We start from the raw sequence: 26,705 nt of genomic DNA, 5'->3' as shown, positions 1-26,705 counted from the left end.
TAATTGCCTCTCTCTGGTGTTTGGGAACACCAAAGCTGCTGGAAGGCCTCCCTATCCACTCCTGTTGGGAAGTCAGCTGTATGTCACAGTCACCATGGTCAAAAGCTACAGATACCTCTCTTAATGGGTGGACCGCCAACCTGTGCTCATCAGGAAAAGCCCAGCCTAAACTACTAGTTTTCAACCTGTTTTGGTATATGGATGCCAGAACAAGGCTTTCTGGTATAGGCTAGGCCCCAATATAGTGAATTTATGCACTCTGACAGTTGGCTTTCTTTTTGTAGTTACTTTGCTTATGATGGCCTCAAATTTATGAAGGACATCTGAAAGCAACTGGCCGTAGCACGTGTGTGAAAGCCAAGTCTGTGTCCAGTTTAGCCACATTTCAAGGTTAACGCTAGCAGCTAAGATACTACAATATTACCACTGAAGAAATATTTGTCACTTTTGTCATTTTTGGCTTAGATTCTTGCCAAAGCAAGAAGCATTCTATCTCAGTAGCAGATGAAAAAAATCTGCAGAGCAAGCTGACACAGATGGACAGATATATAAAACCTTTCTTTCAAGAAAAGACTAAAAGTAATTTTTCAGATTGGAAAAGGAAGTTGTGGAGACAGAGGAGGAAGCAGTATGAATAGAACTGTGAAAGTGAGTAATGAATGATTATTCATTATTTATCAGAGGTGGAAAACTACAGGTATGCAATGAAATTAGTAGACAGTATGCCTTAGATCCAAGGGTTAGGCCTAGCAGTTGCCGTATTTTTGCCCACTTTCCGGAGAATCAGTGGCTGATTGCTGTGCACATTAGCCTGTTGAACTGATGGGCTGCGTGTGTGATCCAGTTCAACAGTTCGTGCATCTTTATGCAAGAGGAGGCCATTTAATTGCTGCTAAGTTAGAGCAATCTGAATTTATTACTGTTTCCATGTTTTAAAATAATGTATTGCTTTATATTTAAACAGCAGTGAATTTTTCAGTTGTGTACTGGGCATATGTATTTCTTTAAAAGGTGATTTCACCCCTCAAGACAGCAAATGTGTGGTCTCGTTCTGGGACCGAGTTGTTCTGTTACAAACATAAGTGAGGAGTGGAGGACTAGTGTGAATCAAACCTTATGATAGCGGAAAAAACAAAGTCTTCAGAGAGACAGAAGCAGTTTTAGATTTTTCTTTTCCTGATCAGCCAAGCTGTTTGGGGCAAAGGTAGAGAGGAAATACCCTGCAGGACTGTCAGTGTAAGAAAAAGAGCTTTTGTTTTTGCCTGCTATGCTGAGCAGCTATAGAAGTTTTTAAAAACAAAGCCATCTTAGCCTGCAGCTGGCCAAAGCGCTGCTCATGGCATTTGTGAGGTATGGAGCAAGAGGGCAACGTGCCACCTGCTAGGACTGCCTGGCAGCAGTCTGTTTGGGTGGGAAAGAGGAAGTAACTGCTGTCTTGAATACTAACGTTCCTATTGCCATTGTGTTCTGTGAATTTACATTATGATTGTAGCATTCTTTTTTTGTCTACGTTCTTGTTTTTTTCTCGAATGACTGCCTTAGGGCCAGTTGGTCATTCCTGATTGTGTCAGTAGTGTAGTTGCAGGAAGCAGCTGTCTGAAACTTGGTTTCTGGCTAGACCTATGCAATCTCACAGTTTCCTTCTGCTCATCATTTCAGGACAAGACTTGATGTGAGGATAATCAGTAATCACATCTCTAAGACCTCTGTGTCTTGTGGTTGCCAATGTGTTAGCTGCCGAACCCATTCCAACAGTAATAGGAATAAGAGTTTTTGTATAGTCTTTACTGAAATGCTTTAGCTAAGTTTTATTACATAACTTTTTATTCCACTTGAATCGGTAAGAAAAATTGATTAGTGAAGCAGTGCTACTGTTTGCAGAAGCATTACAGATATACCTTATGTGGAATACTCTCAAAATTATTTCTGAAAGCTAGGAAATTCATGTGGATGAGTTTCTGAGGGAAATAAGTTGAAGACCATATCTCTGTGCCCTTTGTATTCCTTGCTGATTCCCCCTACCCCAAAACTATTCAACTCAAGTTTTGTAGGACAGTTAGGTTTTATTTCCAACAGAATAAAATTGTACTGTGTCCAGCATAGCTAATCAGTATCCCTTAGTACTATATTCAGAATTTTCGTTAAGATTAGGTAGCAGCCCTTTTAAAAGATCACGCTGACCTAAGAGACATTACTGATAATCTACATTTTTAAATATAAGACATCCTTTAAAATAGTTGAATCTCACAGGTAAATTGTTCAGTCATAGTATAGTTAGCGTAAGTTTTTAGTGCTTTGATATTACTCTGATTTGTATAATAGCGATACCCAAAGTAGGGAAGGAGAGACTAAATGATCCATAGCTGTCTGATGGTGACCTCCATTGCTGGACTTCTAGTCCAAGCAGAAGTTGCAGAGTTATCATCTGATGTACCTTATGAGACCTGATTGGTGGCTAGCTGCTGAATAGACCTCTTTCTTCTCAAGTTTTAAAGAAAATATTTTTTAATCTGTTTTGGGGAGCAATAAGTACTGAAGGAGGGATTCATCTCATTAACTTTAGACATCTACAGCATAAGCATTCATATCTGAGCTAGTCCCCCTAAGTATCTTCTAGTCAACAGAAGGGTGAGGGAAATGATCCATCTAACCTATCTGTTTGTTTGCTTTAGGATGATCTATATCGTACCCTAGTCTCCCTTGACTCTATTGGCAATTCCTGCTACCTGTCTTGATCTAGATGTCTGGTTTGTCAGTTGATCCCCATTCAATATGTTCAGTAAACCATGGTATTTGTGAACTTTATACGCGTATGAAATTTAAATAGCTTAGTAAGTGTTAGAAAATGTTAGTAGATTTTAGGGACTATTGAAATTACAAGGGTAGCTTTTGAGAATAATGTTAAAAATAGTGTTGAAAACCACAGTGTTGGCATGTTTTTCTTTCTAGGTTGGCATTGTTGAAGAAGAGTGGTGAAGAAGATTGGAAGAGCAGACTCAGCAAAAAGCAGGAGTATGCAAAAGTGTCTGTCACAGATCGTAGTGCACAGATGCAAGAAGTTGAGCAGCTTTTGAAAAAGAAGGTAACTCTATCCTTGTTAAGAAAAAACATGCTGCTTGAAACGCTACAGCTTTGAAGATGCATCCAGCTAGACAGCCATGCCTAATATTAACTACCAGCTCTGCTGCTACTCTTGGCTTGTTTAAAAAACAATTTTCCCATCATGAGAGCTCTTTAATTTAAAATACAATTTTGCTGTCTTGGTTCCTACAATAAGTTAGAGAATCTTTATATCAGCAGAAGTAAAGAAGTAAGTGGACTTGTAAGCCCTGTGGAGTTTACAGGTATAATGACTGAAACTCTTCCCAACACGCAATATGTATGAAATTGGTTTAAGATTTTGTTTGGGTGGTGTTTTTTGGTAAGGGTGAACTTGTAAAAATTTCACATTACTAAAGCTGTCATTTCTGTGTATGTACTCCTTCCCTCCCCCATAATTTTGGTTCCTAGGAACACTGAGTAAATACAGGTACTTGAGCATTTGTGAGTTACTTGTCTTTTGTTTTATCTTGTTTTATCTATTTGTTTTATATGGTCTTTGTTGTCTGTGAATAGCCAGAACTACCTGGACTACAATTTTGTCTGTGGGCAGAAAGGCGTGAAGGAGAGGGAAGTCCCTGCTGTTAGCACACTCTGGCTGTACCTATATATCAGTAAGTTGTGTGACACAGTAGGGCAGAACAGTTACTGTTGAGGACTTGGTATCCATGCCATACTATCTAGGGGAGTTTTGCTTCAGACTAAGTTCAGTCTGCTTCTATGGCCTGACTACCAGTTAGCAGCTGTAGTGTTACCTGGGGTCCAGGAGTGCACTCTGAGACTTAGTTTCTTCCAGAAGTCTGTGCATTCCAAGACTGCTCTGCAATGTGTACCAAACCGTAGTAAGAAAGAATGACCAGGAGATAATGCTTCAGAACAGTACTCCTGGTTCAAACTGAACGATTAATGAAAACCTGCCTCTTTTCCAGTCTAGTATTTTGGAAGTGACAGTGTCAGATAAAACATGCTGTTCCAAAAGCCTTTAATTTGAAGGGATATTTGCATAGAGAACAAGCGAAGATGAAATTTATTTTATGAATTTTACCACTGGGGACAGTAATTTTTGGATCTAATCATCTGGTTATGAAATGCTGCTTCTATTAAATAGTTAGTATAAGTAAGCAGACAATAACAAAGTTTCCTTGTTCCACCAGTGTATGACAAATAAGGAGATGTTGCACAGTCTCTTGTTATTGAGGATAATCTCTGTGCCTGAACATATGACTCATCAGTGGTGGTGTGTTAACTGTAGAGAAAAATGAGAAAATTGATTTTGAAGTTTACTTTGTGGATTTGTGGATTTGCTTTGCTTTTTGACATGTGGACTTGGTCAGAAATGTTTCTAGCAGTTCCTAGTTTGAAGATTTCCAAAATCACACGGTTTCAGTGAGGAAAGCAAAATTGCAGTCACGTTATTAACAGGCCAGTCTTCAAAATGACAACTGTTGAGATCAGATTATAGATGTTCTCCATCTAAAGACAACGGGGTCAAGGAAAAAGCTTTAAGCAGCTGCCAGGAAGGCAGAGACAAAACCTTTGTTCTCTCTCCTTGCTCCCCAGCACCCATATCTTCCCTGCTGTGATACCATGTGCAGCAACTTCAACTCAGCATAGCACAAGATAGGCTTTTAAAGTGAGTAAGAGAGCGTGAAGGGCTTGAAGGGTACAGGCTTTGATGTGACAGCACTAGCAGTGGGAGCTTCTGTGACACTGGGTCACCCACTGTGTTGGGTCATCTTAGCATTTGGATATTTAGAGCTTATGCCTAAGGATCTGCATTTTTGCCAAACTGTCGCTCTTGGATATATAAGAAAAACAGCAATTTTATTAGACAGGCAGCTCCTTGAACTGTATTATGTTTGTAATGCTGATTCATTATATGATATACTAGAAATTATGTAAAGCTTCACTAAGTTGACTGAACTGCTTACAACATATCACTGTCAGCTGCCCTTGAATCTGGAAATACTGATATTATTCAAAGTTTCTATATTTTTAAAAGGGCAATGAGATTGCAAATGTACTTCAAAAACTTAGTGCCATTTGTTGCTGGATTAGTAACGAGAGAGCAGGAATTGTATTGGCTGCTGTGACTTGAGCAAGTTAAAATACAGTTTCCACATGCAGCGGTTACATGTTTACCGCAAGAGTGTATAAACTTCTGTCATACCCTACTGGTTTGAAATAGTGGCTGAAGTTTGTTAGTTGCAGTATGTTACTCTTCTGATTAATGTGGTCAGGAACCTTTGCTGTTGTTTTTTAAAGAGGTTATCTGATTTGTTTTAGAGGTTTGATTATTGAAGCATAGATATATAAAATAGAAAATGTTAGTGTGCATTAGATTTCTTGTAAACCATGAAAGTTGATGTTTATATTCTTCTTACTAGAACAGTTATGTTAAACAGTGCTATTTGGACAGTTCCAGTCAAAATACTTCTGCACAGTTGTCTGTATGTTGAGTATTTCTCTAAATGTGTTATAGTCATTTATATGTGGCTAAACTGTAGAAAAGCCATAAAAGTCATGGAAAAGTTGACAGAGGAACTTCAAATGAGGGTTAAAAACAGAATAAGGAATTAAATGGTGCAGATGAAGATTTAGAAGGAAAAAAAAAAATACTGAGATTTACTTGGAGGTCCAGCATCTGTTTTGATGATCACTACATATAGGAGGAAAGCTTGGAAGCCATGAGACTTTAAATTTTTCATGTGTATAGAACAACATATTTGGACAATTCACAGAATAGCCCTAACATCAAGGGAAGAGTTACATACTGTCCAGCTGAATAACTATGATAAATGTCTTGGAAAAAATGACATTTTATTTGAGAAGAATATTTTGTATTTGGAATGTTTGTATCCATCATCTTAAGTTGGGTTGAAGTTTAGTGACTTCCAGATTTTGTTTCCTGGGTGGAAAAATTAGCTAACTTTAAAATCCTTCCTTATTATCAAAACACTGAGATTTACTGGACTGAAAATTCCTATTTTACATTTTTAACAGAGTCCTTGATTAATGTCATTGCCAGCTGCACCGCAGTAGCATTAAAGCAGCAAAGGATATTTGAAATGCAGTTAATTCTTACAGCAACTCATTGTAACTTAGTACTGGTGTTAAACACATTTGTACTGCGGTTGAACAGTCATTTCAAATTACTCTGTCGATGAAGTGTATAAGGATTTGATAGTGGTAAGCCCTTTAGGCAAAACATTAGTCTTTCTGTACATGGCTTTATTTCAGTTACATGTGTGGCATCCAGTGGCATCCAGTATGTGCTTGTATTCAGTTCTAACTAAAGCTCAAAATGTAACAATTTAGACTTCGTTTTGAGCACTTCTCTTATGAACTACACTTTACAACATTCTGTGCAATATGTTTTTGTTTTCTTTAACCTATAGGACGAAAGAAGAAATATAGATAATGCAATGTCTAATCAGCTTTGGGTAAACCTAGCCTTGATGCAGAGGTTATTGCGGTAGAATGACAAATTCACTTTTGAATGCTGTGGGCTTAGCATTTTCCTCCAGATAGTTTTTGAGTTTCTCTTCCAGTTTTAGCAAGCATTCCTTCATCTTATCCAGAAAGCAGATGGTTTGTTATTTAGTATTGTGATTAAACTTGCAGCGGAAATATTCACGCTGTTGTGGACATGGTTTATCAATTTAATGGCACATGAAAGCAGAGACAAAAAAAAAAAACAAAAAAAAAAAACTATCAGCATATGAGAAGTGTATTTTCTGCCTGTGCAGTTTAGTTTTGTGTTGAGTTGTAGTGATTCTGTTACTAACTTGCATAATTCCTGCATGGAATGGCTTTGATAAATATGTGGTTGTGTTATAAAAACATCTCCTCATCTCTGACTTTTCAGTAGAGAAAACGTTTCTAGAAGATTAAAAGAGTGAGATTTGATCCCTTTTAAGAAATTAAGAGGAGAGGGCTTATTTCTTTCCCCCATGTCCATTTCTGGCAAACAAATTCTCTTTTCACTCTAATTCTTTTGCTTTGCTTCTGTCCTTGTCGTAGGAACCTGTGTATGCTTCTACTTATTCTCCTGCTATACCTGCTGTCTATAAATTTCATCCTTTTCTACTCATTAATCAGGTGAGCAAATGTCTGCATATTTTAAATGTGCTCTGTTGAAATTGTTGAGCATTATGGCTTTTTTTTTTAATGTAGGGAATTAATTGTCCCCTTAATTGATCACTCAGCTTAGAAAATGCTGCTTTTTTTAAAAAATGTAATATTATACACTATGTTTTATACTATCCATCAGTGTATATTCTGATATTGTTCATCTTAGGGTTACCTTTAAGAAAAAGACATATCTATTAGACTATATAGATGAGAAATTAAATCAAGGAGATATTGTTGCACTCATTATAGCATTGAGGACTTGAAGTTATTTAAAAAGGATATACAAAAGGAATAATATGTAACTGCTCAGCTTTTCTTTTAGAATAAAATACCCAGCCTTGTCTTTAAGGGATGCACATACACAAATATAAGGTGTAAAATCATCTGATTTTCTGAACAAACAAAACAAGCACCTTTTGTTCAGAGGAGACTTCCCTGCAGTGCTTTTCCTTAGTCTCTGTCTGAAGAATACTTTCCTTGCACATCCTGCCTCTATTCTTTGAATCTCCCACCTTCCTGATTCTCTCTTTTCCTTTTTAAGGTCTGTAGTACTAGTTTGAGAGAATCAGCCCCTCTGATCTCTGATGAATGTGCTCCTTGGAAATGGAAGGTGAAATGCAGTGCAAATTTCCTGTTTAATTAATGGAGGGAGGAATACGATAGAAATACCTTTGAGTTCTAAGATGCACATTCCCAAAGCAAGTTGTGGTAACAGCTGAACTGCACTTTTGCTTGGGAATAGAGGTCTGCTGCTGTTCTCTGCAGTATACTAGAATGCGTGTGTCAAGTTTTCCTTGAAGTTGTGCCCATACTTCTGCAGTTCCATCCTCAAAAACAATTAGAGGAGCATATTTACAAAAAAATAGGTCATGAGAAATGTAAAATAACTTGTTTTTTTCAGCTAACTACCTAAGAAGGTTAGTGTTCTGGCTAGCATGAGTAATAGTAATGAATCCAGGGGGCAATTACTCACTGCTGGAACAGAGGGTGGTGATGACAGGAGAACTATTTGACAACTGTTGTTTACTTTTCCACATTCAATTCCATAGTTATTTGTGAGAATGACCTTTTACACTTTTTACTAAAAATTAAATGTAGGATTAACAACTGAAATGTGTTGGTGTTACCTTTTCTCTGTAAGCTCTGAATTTAGTTTAGCTTTATTACTATTTGACTTCAGATCAACTATTCATTTTGTTGTGACAGAGTTTGCCATATTTATTTATCTACAAGGAAAATATACAGTCTACCTTAATTACCTAAGGTCCCTCCAGTCAGTGGAGAGAGACAGTCCTTCAGTGGGTTGTTCATCCTGTCTGTCTTGAAAGGGGAACAGTTGTCCCCAAAAGTGCTTCTCTTTCCATTGATCGTGGTGAGATACATCCTGCCTTCTTAGTAAGCTGCTTCTATTCCACTGTCCAGGCATACACATACTATTTCTGGCAAGATTAACCTTTCCATTGGTTAATCTCTAAACACCAATAGAGTAAACTTAAAAAACAAGCTGTTCATGTTTACTTGGACTGTTTTTGGACCAGAAGCTGTGCATTTGCATTTGAATTTTTTGCTTGTATCAAGACTCATATAAAGTTGCAGAGGAAAGCAATGCAGTAACTTTCCCATACTTGTAGAGTAGTTGGAATCTTTGTGTTTTTACCTTAGGTGTCCAAACTTGAGCAGTTCTTTGCATTACAAAGCAAATCAACGTTTTTGGACACCTCTTTTGTGTAACTCATAACATTGGTTTTAAAGGGGTTTCCCTTTCGAAAAATACATTCTTAGTTCTCATTCTTGATTTCAGATTCCCCACCTAGGGGCAGTCTTGATCCTCAACATGCAAAACTGAATTCTCTTATTTCTTGAATTATTAAAAAAAAAAAAAAAAAAAAAAAAAAAAAGAAAGAAAGAAAAAGAAAAAAAAAACTAAAAAATCATCTTGGGCTGTTTTTTGTTACCCAAAAGTTGGACTGGAAAATTGTAGTGCACAAAATGTGGCATTGCCTAGAGGTAGGCCACAAAAGCACTCTCAAGAAATGCACTGCAGTGCTAGAAGAGACCAGGATGATCATCCTACCTAGCCAAGCAATATGAGTAAAGTAATTCCTTGTCTTAACTATTCCTGTGTCAAGTCCACAATTCTTGCATAGGCTGAAAACAGATCTTTTAGAAACAGACAATCTTCATTCAAAAACCTTCAGAGGATGGAAAATTCACCACAATATGAAGTAATTTTTCTTGTATAATTACGCTCTCTCAAAAAAAGGTCAGAATGTCATCTGTGATTAAGTCAAATACACTAAAGAAATCAGAGGTAACTATGTTAACATATTTAATCATACCTGATCTCATCAAATTTACCATTTTGATTAGACCTGTTTTCCATAATGCCATGTGGAATGGCATTAATTATGCTACTGTGCCTTGATTCTTTATTGATTGCGTTGTACAGCTGATCTGCCCATGATTCTCTGGAACAAAACCCAGCTTATGTGACATGTATTTACCAGCTTCAATTCTGCTTTTTCAAAGTATTGTCCCCATCTTGGCATTTACAAGTACCGTGTATGAAGGTTCTTTATAAAATCAGTGCTTGTGTTTGGGGGATTTCCTATGCTACTTATTTCATGTGGTACCAACTCATCTGACTCTTTTGCGTGTTAACTTTGTTTTAGGAATTTATTTTTTGTCTGAAATAATTCATATAAATAAAAACATGGATGCATTCTTTCCATTACAAATTAGGATATTTCTTTGAATGTAACTACCTTTTCTGCTTAAAGAAAAATACATTTTTCCAGTTATTTGTCTTGCTAAGTCTTTATTGGTTCCTGATTAAACTAAAATAACTTCTTGCTTTGACTTTAAGTTGGTGTCTTTAGCATCCTGTATTCCTGTATCAAGAGTTCACATTTCCAAACTTCAGATTTTATACTTGATCTTAGATCTTTTTTTTTTTACTTTAAAACTAAACAGGATGAGAGAAATAAAACTTGTCTTTCTCCCAATCAGAATGTGCTTTAACCAACTCAATCCTCCAGAAACACTGCCCTTTGGCAAGTGTAAAAGCTACTTCCAATTACCAACTATATTTCTGTCTTAAATTCTTCTGACAGTTGTCTTGGTTAATACTGGTTTTCCAGCTTAGAAAATTGTTCTTGCTTTAAACACCAGCTATACTTTTGTTTTCATCAAGACTGTTACAGATTAAATGGGTTTGAATTGTTTGCATGTATTCAACTATCAGTTTTCCCTTTGATTAATAGGGGCATGGGGAAGGCAAGAGTTGTAATGCATGAGGCTGAAGTCTAACGTGGGTTTGCTCTGAATTTTGTGATGTGTGCGCCCAACCTGATTTTTAGGAGTACTAGGATATTTTGCCCAATGGAACACCTTGAAATCCTCCATAAAGCAAAGTTTGTTTCTGCATAAAAGAGAGCTACTTACTCTGTTCTGTCCTCTGACAGGCCTCCAGAATTACTCATGATCTTTCTTATGATTTATATGTCATGATTAATGCACAAACAAGCATTTCAACTCTGTGCCTTCAGAATTTCCAGTAGCTTTTCAGTCACTGGAGCTTTTGGTAGTCTCTAGAGACAAAATTAAATCTCTTCGGACTTGTATCTTAAAAATAATTAAAAAATTTAAAATCCCTGGCTCTGCTTCTTCCTGCCTCTCCCTCACTTCCCCTCCCCCCCCATGTTGAAATTAAAGCCAGCATCCTCGCCAAGTTAGAAGTATTTTTTTTGTGTATGACATTCCCATTTGTGGTTTCATTAGGCTAGTTGCCTGCCCAGATCTCTTGTGGTATGTTGCTGTGATTTGTTCTACCAGCAGTTTTCACAGAGGTGGCTAGCTCTGACATTAGAATAGGTGCAAATGGGGGAAAGCAAACAGAAATCACTTTAAATATTTTCCTTATTTAAAGAATTCAGACCCTTCTAGAAAAGGAATCAGTAAATGAATAAACTTTTATCTTGTTATTTGTATTGAAAATTTGGAGTTCTAGGAAAAAATGAATGTTTTATCCTGATTATCATGTCTTGCAGGCATAATGTCTGCTGCTCAACTATCTTTTGTAATAAAGTGAAAGCAGATGATATTGCAGAAGACTCTGAAGGTGCACAGAGCTAGAGAAGGGAGTGGAGGGCTCATGTGTCCTAGTCCTTTTACAAGCTGTTTCTTGGCTTGTCTTTCCTTGGATGATGCTCTTACTAAATGCTGAAAACTAAAAAAAAAATCTTCATTTCAGTGTGTACCCACCAGCCATGATTTTTCTATAAAATATTAACTTGGATTGGTTTATTCATTATTGCTGATTTCAGTGTATATTTTTCTTGTTTCTTGAGCCTGAGAATAGTATTTAGTGCATGTTTACAAACTTTTCAGTTCTTTTTCATTTTCCCTCTGCAGTTTTATGAGCTAGAGCTGTTCTAAAGCTTCAGATTTTCATGCAGTTTCTCAATTCTAGCAATTAAGTGAAGAATGAAGAAAAATGCCCCAAAGCACACAACTTGGAAGTAATTTTAGAGTTGACAGTCTTGTGCTGTAAAAATACTATTCCATGCTTGATTTCTATGCAATATAATCCCTGAAGTATTACCTACGTTTTAAGATAAATGTGTTGAAGCAATATGTCTTTGGCCTGACTCTAGCTACAGCAGAATATGTAAATTCAGTCTCCTTCCTATTTAATGTATCTTCATCAATGCTTTGTATTAGGAGGGTACTAAGATGCTTAGTGCTCCTTGCTGTTTCTAATCAGCTTTTGGGTGCCACCCTGTAAAGCAAGCAAGGAAAGCTTAGGGTGACACTGCCTTCCCTTCCCCTCCTTTGCCCCCCCCCCCCCCCCCCCCAAAAAAAAAAAAATCACAGTCATAGTAGAAGTATTGAGAAGAACAACCTGACAGAAGTCCCGAAGTGAGCTGTCTCTGGAGAGAGAGAAGGCTGCTAATCCTGCCTGGACAGTTAAGTTATTGTGAGAGAGCAATTCAGAAATCACAAACTGAAGTTGCACTTTTTAATTGTTCTCAGTGCCGCCCACAAATCTGCACACTTAAAAACATCTGTTGAAAGTCAGATCAGTGATCTCACTAGAGTAGAAAGTAATATTTGAAAAGAACAAGGTCTATAGAAAATTATAGTATATACAGAGTAATTTGCTTTCCTTAGAGGGAAAGGAGGCTATTTGCCTTGGCTGGCAGTTTGAAGGAAAGATCAAAGAGCATATAGACCATAGACCAAAATTTCTCCTTCATGGTGTAATCAGACAGCAAAATAATAACACTTCTAAGGGCTAGGGTCACTAAGCTGTATCTGTGGCTTTCCTTTAGTAGCTTGTATTCCTGTTCTTGCCTGTAGAGCTAGCAGCTGAAATGTTCAGCCAATCCTTTGCTGTTTCATGGCCAGTTGATCTATTTTTAAACATCATCTTTCTCTCTCCACCCAAAAAAAGCAGAGAATGGCAGATAACCAGGAGAGTCAAATGACCATTGAAGAAAGAAAACACCTGATTACAGCTCGAGAAGAAGCCTGGAAATCCAAGGGTAAAGGAGCAGCCAATGATTCCACACAGTTCACTGTAGCTGGCCGAATGGTAAAAAAAGGTCAGTGAAGAAATAATCCAAATATAAACGAGCCAGGCTTATCTGTCTAGTCAAAATAGTCAGGCTAAAGTTAAGCAGAAACAGTATCCGTATTTAGCAAGAGGAGGACTGTTTATCTTCAACTGAATATCATGTCATAAAGTTGTTCACCCTAGCTTCTTGTGGCTATTGGTATGGATCTGTTCTGAGTTGCTATGCTACCATCCTGTTATTACTGGGCTCTTTCTAACTGGTAGTGGTCAATCACTTGAACATTCATATGTGTTTTTTCCTCTAATACAACCCAGAGGGCATAGCTGGATTATTCTTATTTGACTCTTGCTTGAAAACCAGATGCACTGTCTGGAGAAAAAATGGAAAAATCTAGCTGGTGCTTCCTCCACCCCTAGAATCACTGGGAATATTTGGCAGACACATGTTATTTTTATGGACGTTGTTTTGGACAACAACTTGAAGTGTTGAGTTTGGCTGAAGAAATGACTGAACAGGTTGTTGTACAGAACGAGGGAGTAAAATTGATCTGGGACCAATGTTGACATTTATGGGATCTCTTGAATTCAGCCGGTCACAGTTTCCAGATATGGTTATTCTCTTGAAGTGGACAGTGAAGGTTGCCCATGGTAGAAACATAGCTATTCATGCAGGGGACCTGGGAAGATGATAGCTTTTGAAAGAAGGCACATAACCTGCAGGATCCATTGTAGGTGGTGAATACTAAATCTTGTTGTGTGATAAGAGCCTAAAGACAACAAGGAACCTCAAGTTATGTAACAACTACCAAAAAACAGAGTAACTTGTTTATGGGCACCCTTCCTGTTCCACATGTTTTTCCACAGGCCATTTTCTCTCCACAACCTCCATTTGTAATCAAAACCACATTCTTTTGGCAGATACACAGATTGGGTATTATTAGGAACTGCATGTATTAGCAATGTATTTTAGCTGTTGCTTGCATTGTTTTTTGCCAGAAATCCTAATGGTCAGTGTTTTAAGGCTAGCCAGTTTTGGAGGGCTATGAAGAACAAGGTTCTGTGGCCAAAAACTGCTGGCTGAGGTCTTTGACCAAATGGATTTGTCTCTGGGAAGGAAGGGAAGTTGACGGCTTTTGTAGTAATGAGGAAGAAAATGTGCTCTCTGTAGGTGCTGTGATCAGCCTTGTGGAGAAGCAGGGTAATCCAGTAACAGTGGCATCAAGTATGAGTAGCTCGAGCAGGGTTTTACTCAGATGTGTGCTATTTTTGTTGCCTGGAAGAAGTTACCATGATGAGCTTTAGTATAAAAGATGAGGAGAAAGCACCATGATGCACAAAATTAAATCCTTGTCATGTACATGTGCACAGATGCTGTGTTTTAATTGTTTCTTAGGGCTGAAAATCTTTCAGCCCTAACTAGAAGGTGATTTTTTTTCAGTAACATCTGAACCTGTTCTTGGTGTGGCCTTGTTCACTAAGTCCTAGGATAATTGCTTGAAAGCTGTGTCCTCTCAAATACATGCTACCGAAGGTTTTACCAATTGACTTAAAATCTACTGGAAATTTGAATCTCTTAAGTAGCAGGAAGATTTGTGGAAAAGCTGCTTGATTATATTCTAAGTTCAATGTTTGGCAATTATGACTTGCTTGTACTTGCTAGGGCTTCTTCGTGTTTCAGTAAAAATAGTGGAAACAACATGTTGAATCAGCTCAGCATCAGTTTATCTAGTGAAAACAAAGTCTTAAACTTATGTGACTCAGTAATCATTAAACTATGGCTAAGTGGAAAATAGATATTAGAGGAAGTTTAAATATCACAGTTTGCTTCTTCACTGAAAATCTAATCAATGAGCAATAATAGATGCAATTCATTGCTGCAGTATATTTTTCTGCCTAACCAAAAAGTAAACCTATGTAGTCCCATTCTTTTTACTGAAGCTGTGTAGATTCATGTGAAAAGAACAATCAAAATAAAGGAAAAAATCTTCTGCTTTTATCTGCTGGGTCCAGAATGAATTGAGTCATACAAGTTACTGAAGAGGAGGGAAGAGAATACAAATTCATTATCTCTCAATACGGTGGAAACTCTTTTTTTTTTTTTTTTTTTTTTTTTTTTTTCTATTTCTGCTTCCATGTGTACTTTAAAAAAGCCACAGGGCACAGAGTAACTGCTTATTCCAGGGATAGCCTTCACAGGTCAGATGCATTCTACTATGTTTATTAATAGAGATGGATTTAAATAAAAGTGCTTCCAAAGTCTCAATAGATTCTCTGCAAATGGTATAAATTTTTGTTTGGAATGGATACGTGTTTCTAAAACGTGGCCTGTGGTAAATGTCGTGCCCAAAATATAAACCATGTTAACTGTTTACCTTTAAAACTGAGGAAATTATGGTACTCAAGAGCTTATTTTCTGTATTAGCGTGCTTACGGACTCCTCAAAACAAGGTTTGACTATTGTGAATGGGACAGTTTGAGATTGCTGTTGGTTAAGGAATAAATCAGGCGGTACAGTCTGACATCGCTAGCGCAACAGTTGTGGAGGCCGGGGAAGTTCAAGGGACTGCCAGAAGTGGCCATGCTCACCTGCTTTCCCTAAATTGTCTCCCATATCATCACTATTGGAAATGTAGGTTGACCCAGTATTACATTTCTTATGTTCTTTGCTCTTATACAGGTTTGGCTTCTCCAAGTGCCCTAACTCCAGTAGCATCACCTTTCTGCAACAGGCAGAAGTCTACCACCCCAGTTACAAAACCCTTAGAAGGTAAGGAATAAAAATGTCTGAAATATTAAGACATTCAAGTTTCAGGCTTTTTGACTTCCACTTAACATTTTTTACTTTGTATTTTACTTAGAAATTGAAGCCAGGCCCGATATGCAATTGGAATCAGATATGAAGCTTGACAAGTTGGAGTCGTTTTTGGGAAGGCTGAATAACAAAGGTTTGTAGAGTTACCAAAGAAGGCAATGTATTTACTATCTGACTTTAGTAAATCACTTAAAGTATTTCTTAGTTAAAATATCTCACAATGGAAACTGAATATTTCTTTGCTCAGACTGTACTGGTCAGACAGTTTGTTTTCTTGATTCAGTCTTGCTGAATTTTAACAAAAATACCTTATACTGTTTCATTACAAATATACAATACAAAAATTACAAATTCTGAAAAACTTTCTTCTGTGTTTTTCTATGCCTTTGATGTGCACATTTTTCTTGATAGCAAAATTTCTTAAAACCACATGGACACTCTGAACCATATTATCTCATATAATGAAACAGCTTCAAGTGTAGTCTAATCTTTCTGAAATCAAAATGGGACATTACGCTGCCTCCAAGCACAGTATCCTACATCCATCTTCTTGCTTTTTTGAAAACTTACTTTTTTTAGCAGCTCATATAGCTCCTTCGTATAATTTGTTGGCTAAAGATGAAGCTGTCTGAAGTTCTCTGTTTCCATCTCATATGTCTGTCTTCCATGTTGTAAGGCAAAAATCCTTTTGTAATTTGTCATGTCCAATGTCATCAATGTATATGTTTCACCAGAGGAAGCACTAGCATTGTATTGCGATTGTGACACCCTTGCGAATCTGAAGTAGTCTATTTTCCACATGTAGTTCTGGTAGATCTTTTCAGGAGGAGGAGTTAATTTGATATTGTGCAAGGTGTGGCTGTAGCAAAGTGGTTGCATGAGAGTGGCAGTTACTGTCTTGTTTTTTATCATTCTTTTCTAAAAGACTTTACCCCCACCATCCCATTCCCCCAGAAATTTTTTCAACTAGGAAAAAAATACATCTTTATCTCTTTTGGAGTTAGAAACTCTAATATGGTTACTTACTAGAGGAGTGTTTTGATCTGCTTTTTTTCTGCAGTTGCAGGGATGCAAGAGACAGTGCTAACAGTTACGGGAAAATCTGTGAAAGAAGTGATGAAGCTGGATGATGATGAAACATTTTCCAAATTTTACCGCCATGTGGATTTCCCTTCCTCCTCAGTGCCTTTGGAGCTTGATGAGGACTTTGATGCCATCTTTGATCCTTATGCACCAAAGTAAGAGCTGTGATTTTATTGTTTTGAATCCATGAATAAACAATTTTTTTCATGATCTCTTAGGAGTCGCAGAATACTCTTTTACTTCATTCCTCTTCACTAGGAAGGTGGTTGAGTTGAGATAGAATACAACGTCCTTTTCCCTACTAAAAGGAAACCCAGTTGAGAATTGCCTATTTCTTTAATTCAGGAACACAAAGATGGTGAAAATGTTCAGGTTTAAGTCATTTTGTAAATGTCTTAATGCTAGGGATGTCCATTTCTTCTCTGCATCTCTTAAGTCCTTTCTCTGCCTGGATCAGCGAACTGACTCGGATACCCTTACAGATGTCACATCCTAAGTCAAAGTCTCTTGTCTTTGGATGCTTCTGACTAGGAAAATCAGCTGGTGATTATAAACACTGCTTGTTTCTCAGGTTAATATCTTCTGTAGCAGAGCACAAACGTGCAGTTAGGCCTGTGCGCAGAGTACAGTCCTCAAGAAACCCTCTTAAAATGCTGGCAGCAAGAGATGATATTCTTCATGAATATACTGAACAAAGACTGAATGTTGCCTTCATGGAGTCAAAGAGAATGAAAGTAGAAAAAAGTAAGTTAAAAGCTTTATTTGTACAAACCATTGTCTTGCTATTTGAGTAATAAAGAAAACCTAAAGGAATGGAACATGTTCTCTGAGAGGCCATAAATTAATTGTACTGTATAGGGCTGAGTGTAAATTGGCCTAGAAAATATGGAGAAAAGGGCATAATTGACTTTCTCAGGGAAAGCTAGCTACTACCACCTCCTGTGGCCAGATTTACTTGTTTGTTTATAGCATAGTCATCTTGTGCAGAGGGAGAACTCATCCAGGGTGAAGGTGGAAGATGAAGCAAAGCAAATCTAGTTCACTTAGGCTAGGAGAAGAGAGTTAGTGAACTGGCAAGAATAGATAGATTTTTGTTCAGGTTCACTGGCCTCAATTTGGGGTCTTTAGCTATCTCTCAGAAACTTGAACCGGCTTTCTTGGCTGCCACTGGTTGACTTCCATAGAAGATCAGTGCTCTGTGGCAGAGCTTTAGATGTTTTCTTGTGACTTTGCCTGAGAACCAAACTGTCAGTAAGAGATATTGCAAAATATACTCAAAGGTTTCTAAAGCCATTTTTTTTACAGTTTTGGGGAAAACAGTTCTTTTCTGTATTTGAATAAAGGGCAATCATCTTTAAGTATTGCCTGTATTGATGAAAGCATTAATTATACATGTAGTATTCTATTGCCATTTGAAGAGAAACATTCTCGTGAATTACATACTCATAAAGCATTTTGTCTTTGCTTGAGAAATAGGCAAAAGTTGCCAAGAATTTAGGCTTTAAGTTTACTGTAAAGCATCGCTAAGACTTTGAAATATAAATAACTGTTGCATCACACTGGCTCAGACAAATTTGAAGGGAATTTCAGTTAATTATCCTTGACTACTCTATTTTTCATCATTAATCATTTATATGGCACTGCAGAGCTACACAGTACTTCACAAAACATTGACTAAGATGTGTTCCATCCCAAAGTTGATATTTCTGCCAAATAACATAATTCTGACAGTTGGCTGTTGGATGGTACCTAGAAACTTGGATATTGCTAAACCCACATAGTTTTTGTGCTAGCAGTTGATCCAAGTTCAGTCTGTTTTTGCTGTTGTCATTAAGAAACAAAAAGAAGTGGAAATATTTTAGGAAAATATTTTTTAATGTAGAGACCAAAGAATATTCTTAATAATTTTTGGTCTTTTTCTATTTTTTTTTGTTTTGTTTTGTTTTGTTTGCTTTTCCTCCTTTTTCTTTTTCTTTTTCTTTTTCTTTTTCTTTTTTTCTGGTTATGTACAAGTGTCTGCAAACTCAAATTTCTCGGAGGTTGCACTTGCTGGATTGGCAAGCAAAGAGAACTTCAGCAGCGTTAATCTCCGGAGTGTTAACCTAACAGAGCAAAACTCTAACAACAGTGCTGTGCCATACAAGAAGCTAATGCTGCTGCAAATTAAAGGTATGCTAGAACTGCTTTATGCTAGAACTGGTTTTACTTTCTCTGCCTACTAGACATAGTAGGCTAACAGGAGTTGCTGTCTAGTTTGAAATAAGAGGTTTCCACCTCAAACTTATGCTCACAACCTAAAAGAGTCAGAATTATGTGACAAATATTAAAAACTCACATGTAAGTTTGCCTTGTGGTACTGGTACCTGTTTTGTAGGGAGCAAGCAGAACGTTTCAGGAATTCCAGCCATCCTCTATGGAAATTTTTGAACTGTCGCATTCTTTCGGGGCTTGTTATAACTTGGAAGTCATACAACAGTGTTCTTGCTCCATTTATTCTTACAATACATAGTAATATATCTTCTGTAAAATACTAGCTACTTTTTTTGCCAAAGTAAAATTCTTAAAACTTTACTGCCTATGGAGACTGTGCCATAGCTTCACTTAAGCAAATGTAAATGACTCTGGAATTTGGCTGCTTCTCTGCCACTTTATTTCTGTCCTGAAGGACATTAAGTTGGCAAAGCAAGAAGAAAAATTAATAGAAATATTAGCTGATAGGAGGGAACATCTTTTTGCTTCCTGTGAGTAAACCCTTCTCCCATCAGAGTATTAATTCTTCTGTAACAGTCCATTTCCATATATATTGCTGTATGTGCTGGAATCATTTTTTTTCATTCAAAACAATTAGACCTCAGAATATGACAGCAATATTCATAGCAATATAATTAACCTTGTTTTATCTTTAGGAAGAAGACATGTTCAAACAAGATTAGTTGAACCAAGGGCCTCCTCACTGAACAGCGGAGACTGTTTCCTGCTGTTAACTCCACATTATTGTTTCTTATGGGTAGGAGAGTTTGCAAATGTGATAGAAAAAGCAAAGGTTAGTACTCACTGAGTTTTGCATTATTTATTTTTAGAATTCTCATAGCTTATATCTGCCTTTCAGGTAATTGATCTTAGTGCCAGTTATCTCAATAAAGTAGCAAGTAACTAATGATCAGTGAGAGGCACATAGGCAGGATTCCTGTAAATATATTTTAGCCTGTGTACTGAATGAAAACTTGCATAGGAGTGTGCAGGCTGCAAAACTGCAAGAGAAAATAGGATATCCTCAGGAAATGAATTTGCACTCAACTAAAATACAGTCTGAATTGCAGGATGTCCTTTTTATTCCTATGTCAATTAAGTTCAAGTCTTGTTTTAAGGCAATGAAAGAATGAGTGTATTTCTGTAACATTTTCTCTAGTATCTGTTTATTTAGTACTACAGAAATGGTGACCAATTCTCCTGCTCTTTGCTGTATTGTATCCTATCTGCTTTTGCCTTCTCCCTGAGCATGGTATGCACAACTACACCAAAGACTTAAGCAATCTTATTCAGGTAATTGTTAATCTCTTAGGCTTCAGAACTTGCAACTTTAATTCAGACAAAGAGGGAACTTGGCTGTAGAGCTTCTTATATACAGACAATAGAAGAAGGAATAAATACCCATACCCATGCAGCCAAAGACTTCTGGAAGCTCCTTGGTGGCCAGACAAATTACCAGTGTAAGCATTCTTACTTCTAGAGTTATAGTATCTGATGTTTTATCACAGTAAAATATTTGAACTGATTCTCTCCAGTGAAGAGAATTAGATGCTAAAAACGTTACTATTTTTGACAATCTTTTCCTTAAGCTGCTGGAAGTCCTGAAGAAGATGAAATGTATGAAGCTGCAATAATAGAAACAAATTGCATTTACCGCCTTGTAGAGGATAAACTCATTCCTGAGGATGACTACTGGGGGAAGATGCCAAAATGTACCCTGCTGCAACCAAAAGAGGTACTGTGCCACTTATTACTCATGTAATATCTTATTACTCATGTAATAAGTGCAAGTACATGCAGATGATACAACTTGCAGTAACTACAAATGCTTATGGAAGGGCTTACTGCAAATTTGGTCCTCTGTATTTCTATAAAGATTCTGAATGTTTGCTATCTACATTATGATGCAGATTTCAAGAAATTAGAACATGTCATTTTTAAAGTAAAATCCTATTTTAGGAAGCTTAAATCTGTTTCACTCAGTCATGCAGTGCAAAAGAGGTGGCATTAGAAAAAGAAGATCTATCCTTAGCAGAATTCTTCTTTGAAACAGCCATTGCACCCAGCTAAAATGGAGTGAGAGCAGACTTCCAAAATGAAGACACCGTATAATAAATATAAACAAAAATAAGCCCTGGACTGCGTGTTCTTTCTGCCTTTTCCAGATATAGGGTAAAGTATAGGTCTAAACCTCAATGAAAGCTACTGTAATTGGGCAGCATTCAGGCATGCAACAGAATCAGTATTTTACTAGTAAAAGCTCTCTGGTCTGCTAGTGACTTAATTACTAGCTAAAGATACTCCTCACAGTATCCCCAGTACTTGCTTTCAGTCAGCCTCAACAATTAAATATCACAAAGCAGACCACTGCCCAGGACTTATTTTATTGATAGCTGTTAGTGTCACTGTAAACACTCAGATAGCTGGAGAGGCTTGTGTTAAATACAGTAGTTTCCTAACACTGCAGGCTGCCAGAGGATCAGGGCATTGCCTAACCTGATTGTAGGTTACTGTTTGATTTGATTGTATAGGTTTTGGTTTTGGTCTTGTTTTATAGGTGCTGGTGTTTGATTTTGGCAGTGAGGTGTATGTATGGCATGGAAAGGAAGTTACTTTAGCACAAAGAAAAGTAGCATTTCAGTTGGCAAAACATTTGTGGAATGGCACCTTTGACTACTCCAATTGTGATATAAATCCTCTAGACCCAGGAGAGTGCAATCCCATCATACCCAGGTACCAAAACTTGAGTTTAGGCTTGTTGTGGAAATGTGTGTATAACAAAGCTTCTTAGCAAAGAAGCTTCTGGGCTTCTTGCCTTTAATTTCACAGAGTACAAATTTGATTCTGTTTGTTTTATTTCCTTCAACAGAAAAGGACAAGGGCGTCCGGACTGGGCTGTCTTTGGCAGACTCACAGAACATAATGAGACCATATTGTTCAAAGAAAAATTTCTTGATTGGACAGAGCTAAAGAAACTCAATGAGAAGAATTCTAGTGAATCCCTTCACCAGAAGGTACATATAATAAGCATGCTATGTGTTTCAAACTAGACTGACTTGGTTGGGATGGAAGGCTGGTCAAGCTCACTTTCACAGATGCAGAGCACTTATTTTATTTTGCGTGCTCGGACCTGGTGGTCAGAACATCACCCCTGTAGAGTGTGAACCCACAGAGTCACTTCTTGCTCCCCTATAGTTGAGCAGCTGAATGAATGCTACCAGTATGGCTTTGCCAAGGCATCAAATAATGACAAGATACCAAAGTGTGGAAACATGTGAGAGTCAAACTGAGTGAAACTGGGGGTCAAGAAGAAGACGACTGTGCTCAAAGAAATCTCTTCCGTATTTTTCCACAGGAAGAATCCAGATCTGACTCTAAACCATATGATGTCATGCTGATGGTAGCTGTGCCCCAAACTACTGTAGGCACAGTCTTGGATGGAATGAATATTGGCCGGGGCTATGGACTTGTAGAAGGAGAAGATGGGAGGCAGTTCGAAATTATCACTGCGTCTGTAGATGTCTGGCATATCCTGGAATTTGATTATAGTAGACTGCCCAAACAAAGCATAGGGCAGTTCCATGAGGGAGACACATATGTGGTTAAGTGGAAGTACATGGTCAGCACTACAGGTGGGTGAACGATTCCATTTCATCCTGCTGAAACATTGATAACTGCAGCAAAAAATGCTGCTGTTTGTGGTGAGATCCAGACCTAAACTTCCTTGCATGTGATTTGTCCAGTTAAACAAGCAGTTTAGCAGCTGTTTCAAAGATTAGAAATGGTAACTTAGCCTTTCCATCCTATTAAGAAGTAGAGCTTATGATTTAAAAAAACTTTAGTTATTTTTCATACATCAAATGTAATATTGTCCATCTCTGCTTTTACCCAACAGCTATGTTGTACGTGTTCACAGGACAGCTCATTAAGACAGAATTGTGCCCACAGCTTAACACCAAAATAACTAGGCAGCTGGATTAATGACAGTGGTCTGAATGTCTTGCGAGAGAGGTAGGCTTAGCAACAAGGGAAGGTTTTGCTGGGTGATGGAGAACAGTAACAAGTGAAAGGAAAAGCCCTTGCCAACTCATAAAATTGAAGTGGCAGGGGGGAAATAGCTGTCCTGTTTGCTGGTTCTGGAAAGCCTTGCAATGAATTTCAATCTCAAATGGAAAAATTTTAACTGTGCTCTAACAAAGTGCCTGAGCACAGGTAGATGTTGAGAATCAGTCAGCTTGGTGTGGCTTTTGGAACTCTTGCCTCTGGCTCCAAAATAAAAAGAGGTGAGATTGTGATAAGTAAAATAGGAATAGTCTAAAAAATGATTTCTCCAAATAGGAAAATATCAAAATTGGTGAAAGCAATACAACAACTATACAACCTCAGTCTTTTAGCTAGAAAATACAGCTTTTATTCAAGATCCTTGGTTTCAGATACTGGAGAATCCAACAAAAATACTAAAACTTGTAAGTCTGGGGAGAGGTGAGTGAAGTCAGCACTGAACTATAACAGATTCTTTATTCATATGGATGAAAATATATTTTGTTGCTCTAAAATTTAAAATAAGCTTTGATACTTAGTTTTTCAACTTTCATCTTGAAAACAGTTTAGCCATCAAAGCATAAATATCTGGATTTGGGCTGGATTTTTATGTAGGAGAAAGTACTAACATGGGCTGAATGCACAATGCACAGATAACAATGAAACCATAAATTTCAGAAGTAACTAGTGATTTGAGTATTCTCATCTTGAAAAAACAGGATGGTCTCTCCTAAGTATTTCAGTTGGATGCTACTCAGCACTGCTGAAATCAAGGCAGTGGAGTTTTATTTCTTTATTTTTTTTAAGAATCTGGTTTAAAGCTCCTGGTTTTGAGAATCTTGGATTAATTATATCTATCAGTTGAGTATTCACTGGAAAGAGTGAAATATTACATTACTTATTTTATTGTTGAAGTTCACTTACTCTGAATGTTATTGGCTAACTGTAGATACCATTTCTCTTTTTTAAAAAAGAGCTGCTGCTAGCCCTGTTTCCAGACCAACATGAAAAATTGAATTAATTAAAAAATAAAACTTAGTTATCCAAACTTTTTTTTAACCCCTGCAAAACATTGCTTTTGTGTTCCTTGTTCTTCCTCTCTATTCACTCCATAGCCAGCTATTCTCCTGGTGCCAAAGTTAAGTATATAATGTGGATAATGAGCCATAATGCACTCTGGTAGCATGACTGGACATACCATTTCATGTGCAAATTCGCTCAAGCGATGTCAGTTACTGTTGTCCTGGCAGTATTGGTTCTTTCCACTCTCTTTGGGGAACACGGGCATCTCTGCACATAGGCTTACATCCATCTGATGAGACAATTTTGTCATAGGAGTATATTGGCTTGGGGACCCAATATTCCTCCAGTTGGGCATTTTCTTTGCTGTTCTGAACAAGACAGTACTGAGCTGGCAAATGAAATTAAGCCATGTGCTGTTCATATCTATAGCCAAATTTGTTGCTTCAGTATATGCCTTCTGTTTTGCAGTTGGAAGCAGGCAAAAGGGAGAGCAGCAAGTAAGGGCTGTTGGAAAAGAAAAGTGTGTGTACTTCTTTTGGCAAGGGAGACACTCCACAGTGAGTGAAAAGGGGACATCGGCACTGATGACAGTGGAACTTGATGAAGAGAGGGGAGCACAGGTGAGCTTCCTGCAAATCTAGGTGGAAATCTTGGTAAGATTTGTCTTCCCAAGTAGCCACTGGGGGTAAACGTGAGTGATCTCTTTTTTCCCTTCTCCCTTTCTGCAAAGGTGGTATTCTCACAAGTACAAATAGCTAGCCCTAAAAATTACTTTTGAATTTATTCCAAAAAAAGACATACATCAGCTCCTTTATGGACTGTCATTCCCAAATCCGTCTTGTGAAGATGATATTCTTAAGGTTGACTAAAGAAGAATGTCTCATCTCTCCTCACAGGAGTAGGTGAAACATAGTTAAACAATTTAGTACCTTCCATTCCAGTACATGTTCAGATAACAGGACTATGTCTCCCTAGTGCTGAGAACATGAGAAGCACTCTGTTTTGTTGAATTCTGTCAGAAGTACTTTCTGTTAGGCCTAGACATGCAAATGAATTTGAAATCAAGTTTTCCATTTGTTTACTCTGCAATTTTGGAAGTTACTGCCTTGTCGTGCAGGTTAGCCTGCTTTGTCTTCAGACAGAGTTAAGTTTTGCTGTGGCTTGATGTTAACCGCACACAAGATGGGAAAGGTAAAGTTAGTTTTCTTATCTTGATTGTGCTGTAATTAGTTCAAATACAGCGTAAATGCAATGAGCAGTAAGACAGGAGTTCACAGATGAGAACTGCAGTTACACTTGACTTGGAGTGTGGGACACCGTGCAGCGCACCCAATTAACAATTAACGCTACCAGTTCCATAACCATAACTTGAAGTTTAGTAAGCAAAGAAGATACGTGTTGGTCACATAGACTAGTTCTATGGAAAATTTTAAACCTACTTCAGTTCCTACAGTATTTCCATAATTGGTTCAAATAATCCATGAATATGAGCAAGACTGTTTTAATTAAACAGTATTTGAATTATTTACACACACAGGTTAATTTAAATTAAAATTTATTTGGTATTGCTTATCCTTTGAAACTTTTGATTTTTTTTGGATTCCAGATAGAGGTTTCTCTTAAATACACATATGAAACACATTGCATGTTGATGTACATAAAACTTTAAACAGTCAGCAGTTTTAAAAGTACAAGGAAAACCATCTTTGGGGTGGCCATAACTATGTAACTTTTAATAATCCATAGGGAGAAGTTTTCCTGAGCCTGTATGCTTGCTTTGTTTTTTAAGATGCTTTTGATTTCCAGGTGCAAGTGCTTCAAGGGAAAGAACCACCATGTTTCCTGCAGTGTTTCCAAGGAGGGATGATTGTGCATGCTGGAAGAAGGGAAGAGGAAGAAGAAAATACACAAAGTAAATTACTGTTAGTTAAGAGATTCTGCCCCAAAATCCTTTTTTTACCTATTGAGTAGGACTTTAAAATCATTATCAACTACTAACTCTGTAGAAAAAAAGGAGTAATGAATGCCATGATAACCATAAGATAGCTTTGCTTTCAAGGTAGCTTTTCTCCCTCAAGCTTAGAATGGTTTTTGTCACCCTAGAGCAAGCTGACTATACTGTACCAACATATGCATAAATTGTTCCAGTTGTATTTTAATTAAGTAAAGTGCCTGTTAGCTTTAAAATACGTTCTTTTCTATATAGCCCAATAAAATTAGTGTTTTTATGAACTTGAAGTTCTCCTGTAACTAAAATACAACTAAGCTTTTGTTACTCATCCACTGCTTTTTGCAACTTATTCCTTGAATACTGCAGTTAGTGTGGAGAAATGTCAATACAGATGTAGCTTGAAAGTGTTCCAGTTTCCATCTAATTGTAACCTCCTGTACATAAGGTGTACAGAGGAGGAGGACCTGGATAGAAGCACCACTGCATTTGTTTCTCTTTTGGTTCCTGTATTAAACAACAGAGTAGGGAGAAACTTAACTCTTCAAGTCACTCTCATAGAAGGTTTCATAATGATTTTTTCCTGCAGCTTGGTTTTTTAAGCAGTTAGCCAAACTTGATGCTTTAGCTAATTCATTCTGTGAACAATGCAGACATGTGATATGTGAAATTTATCCAGTATGAGAACAGCTGTTCCAGAGCAGAGATCTTGAATTTGAATTCCATGGGACTATATA

General features: G+C 37.4%; 1 protein-coding gene across 19 annotated transcripts in view; it reads left to right on the top strand.

The window, feature by feature from the left end:
* SVIL (supervillin) overlaps positions 1–26,705 on the top strand; it is a 105,293-nt gene that overhangs the window by 69,637 nt on the left and 8,951 nt on the right. For 13 of the 19 annotated variants that reach the window (XM_062568967.1, XM_062568958.1, XM_062568974.1 and 10 more), the window contains 16 exons: positions 2,950–3,082; positions 7,123–7,200; positions 12,689–12,839; positions 15,489–15,578; positions 15,670–15,756; positions 16,684–16,861; positions 17,278–17,450; positions 18,720–18,875; positions 19,613–19,749; positions 20,269–20,416; positions 20,546–20,691; positions 21,514–21,689; positions 21,826–21,970; positions 22,312–22,588; positions 24,489–24,640; positions 25,827–25,932. In XM_062568967.1, coding sequence (XP_062424951.1) covers positions 2,950–3,082; positions 7,123–7,200; positions 12,689–12,839; positions 15,489–15,578; positions 15,670–15,756; positions 16,684–16,861; positions 17,278–17,450; positions 18,720–18,875; positions 19,613–19,749; positions 20,269–20,416; positions 20,546–20,691; positions 21,514–21,689; positions 21,826–21,970; positions 22,312–22,588; positions 24,489–24,640; positions 25,827–25,932 — 2,333 coding nt within the window. The remainder of the gene's footprint in view (positions 1–2,949; positions 3,083–7,122; positions 7,201–12,688; positions 12,840–15,488; positions 15,579–15,669; positions 15,757–16,683; positions 16,862–17,277; positions 17,451–18,719; positions 18,876–19,612; positions 19,750–20,268; positions 20,417–20,545; positions 20,692–21,513; positions 21,690–21,825; positions 21,971–22,311; positions 22,589–24,488; positions 24,641–25,826; positions 25,933–26,705) is intronic. The other 6 variants (XM_062568964.1, XM_062568977.1, XM_062568976.1 and 3 more) reach the window with 3 other exon arrangements.

Source organism: Rhea pennata, chromosome 2 (genome assembly GCF_028389875.1).
Source record: "Rhea pennata isolate bPtePen1 chromosome 2, bPtePen1.pri, whole genome shotgun sequence".
Classification (NCBI taxonomy): domain Eukaryota; kingdom Metazoa; phylum Chordata; class Aves; order Rheiformes; family Rheidae; genus Rhea; species Rhea pennata.
This window is presented reverse-complemented; position numbering and strand designations above follow the sequence as displayed.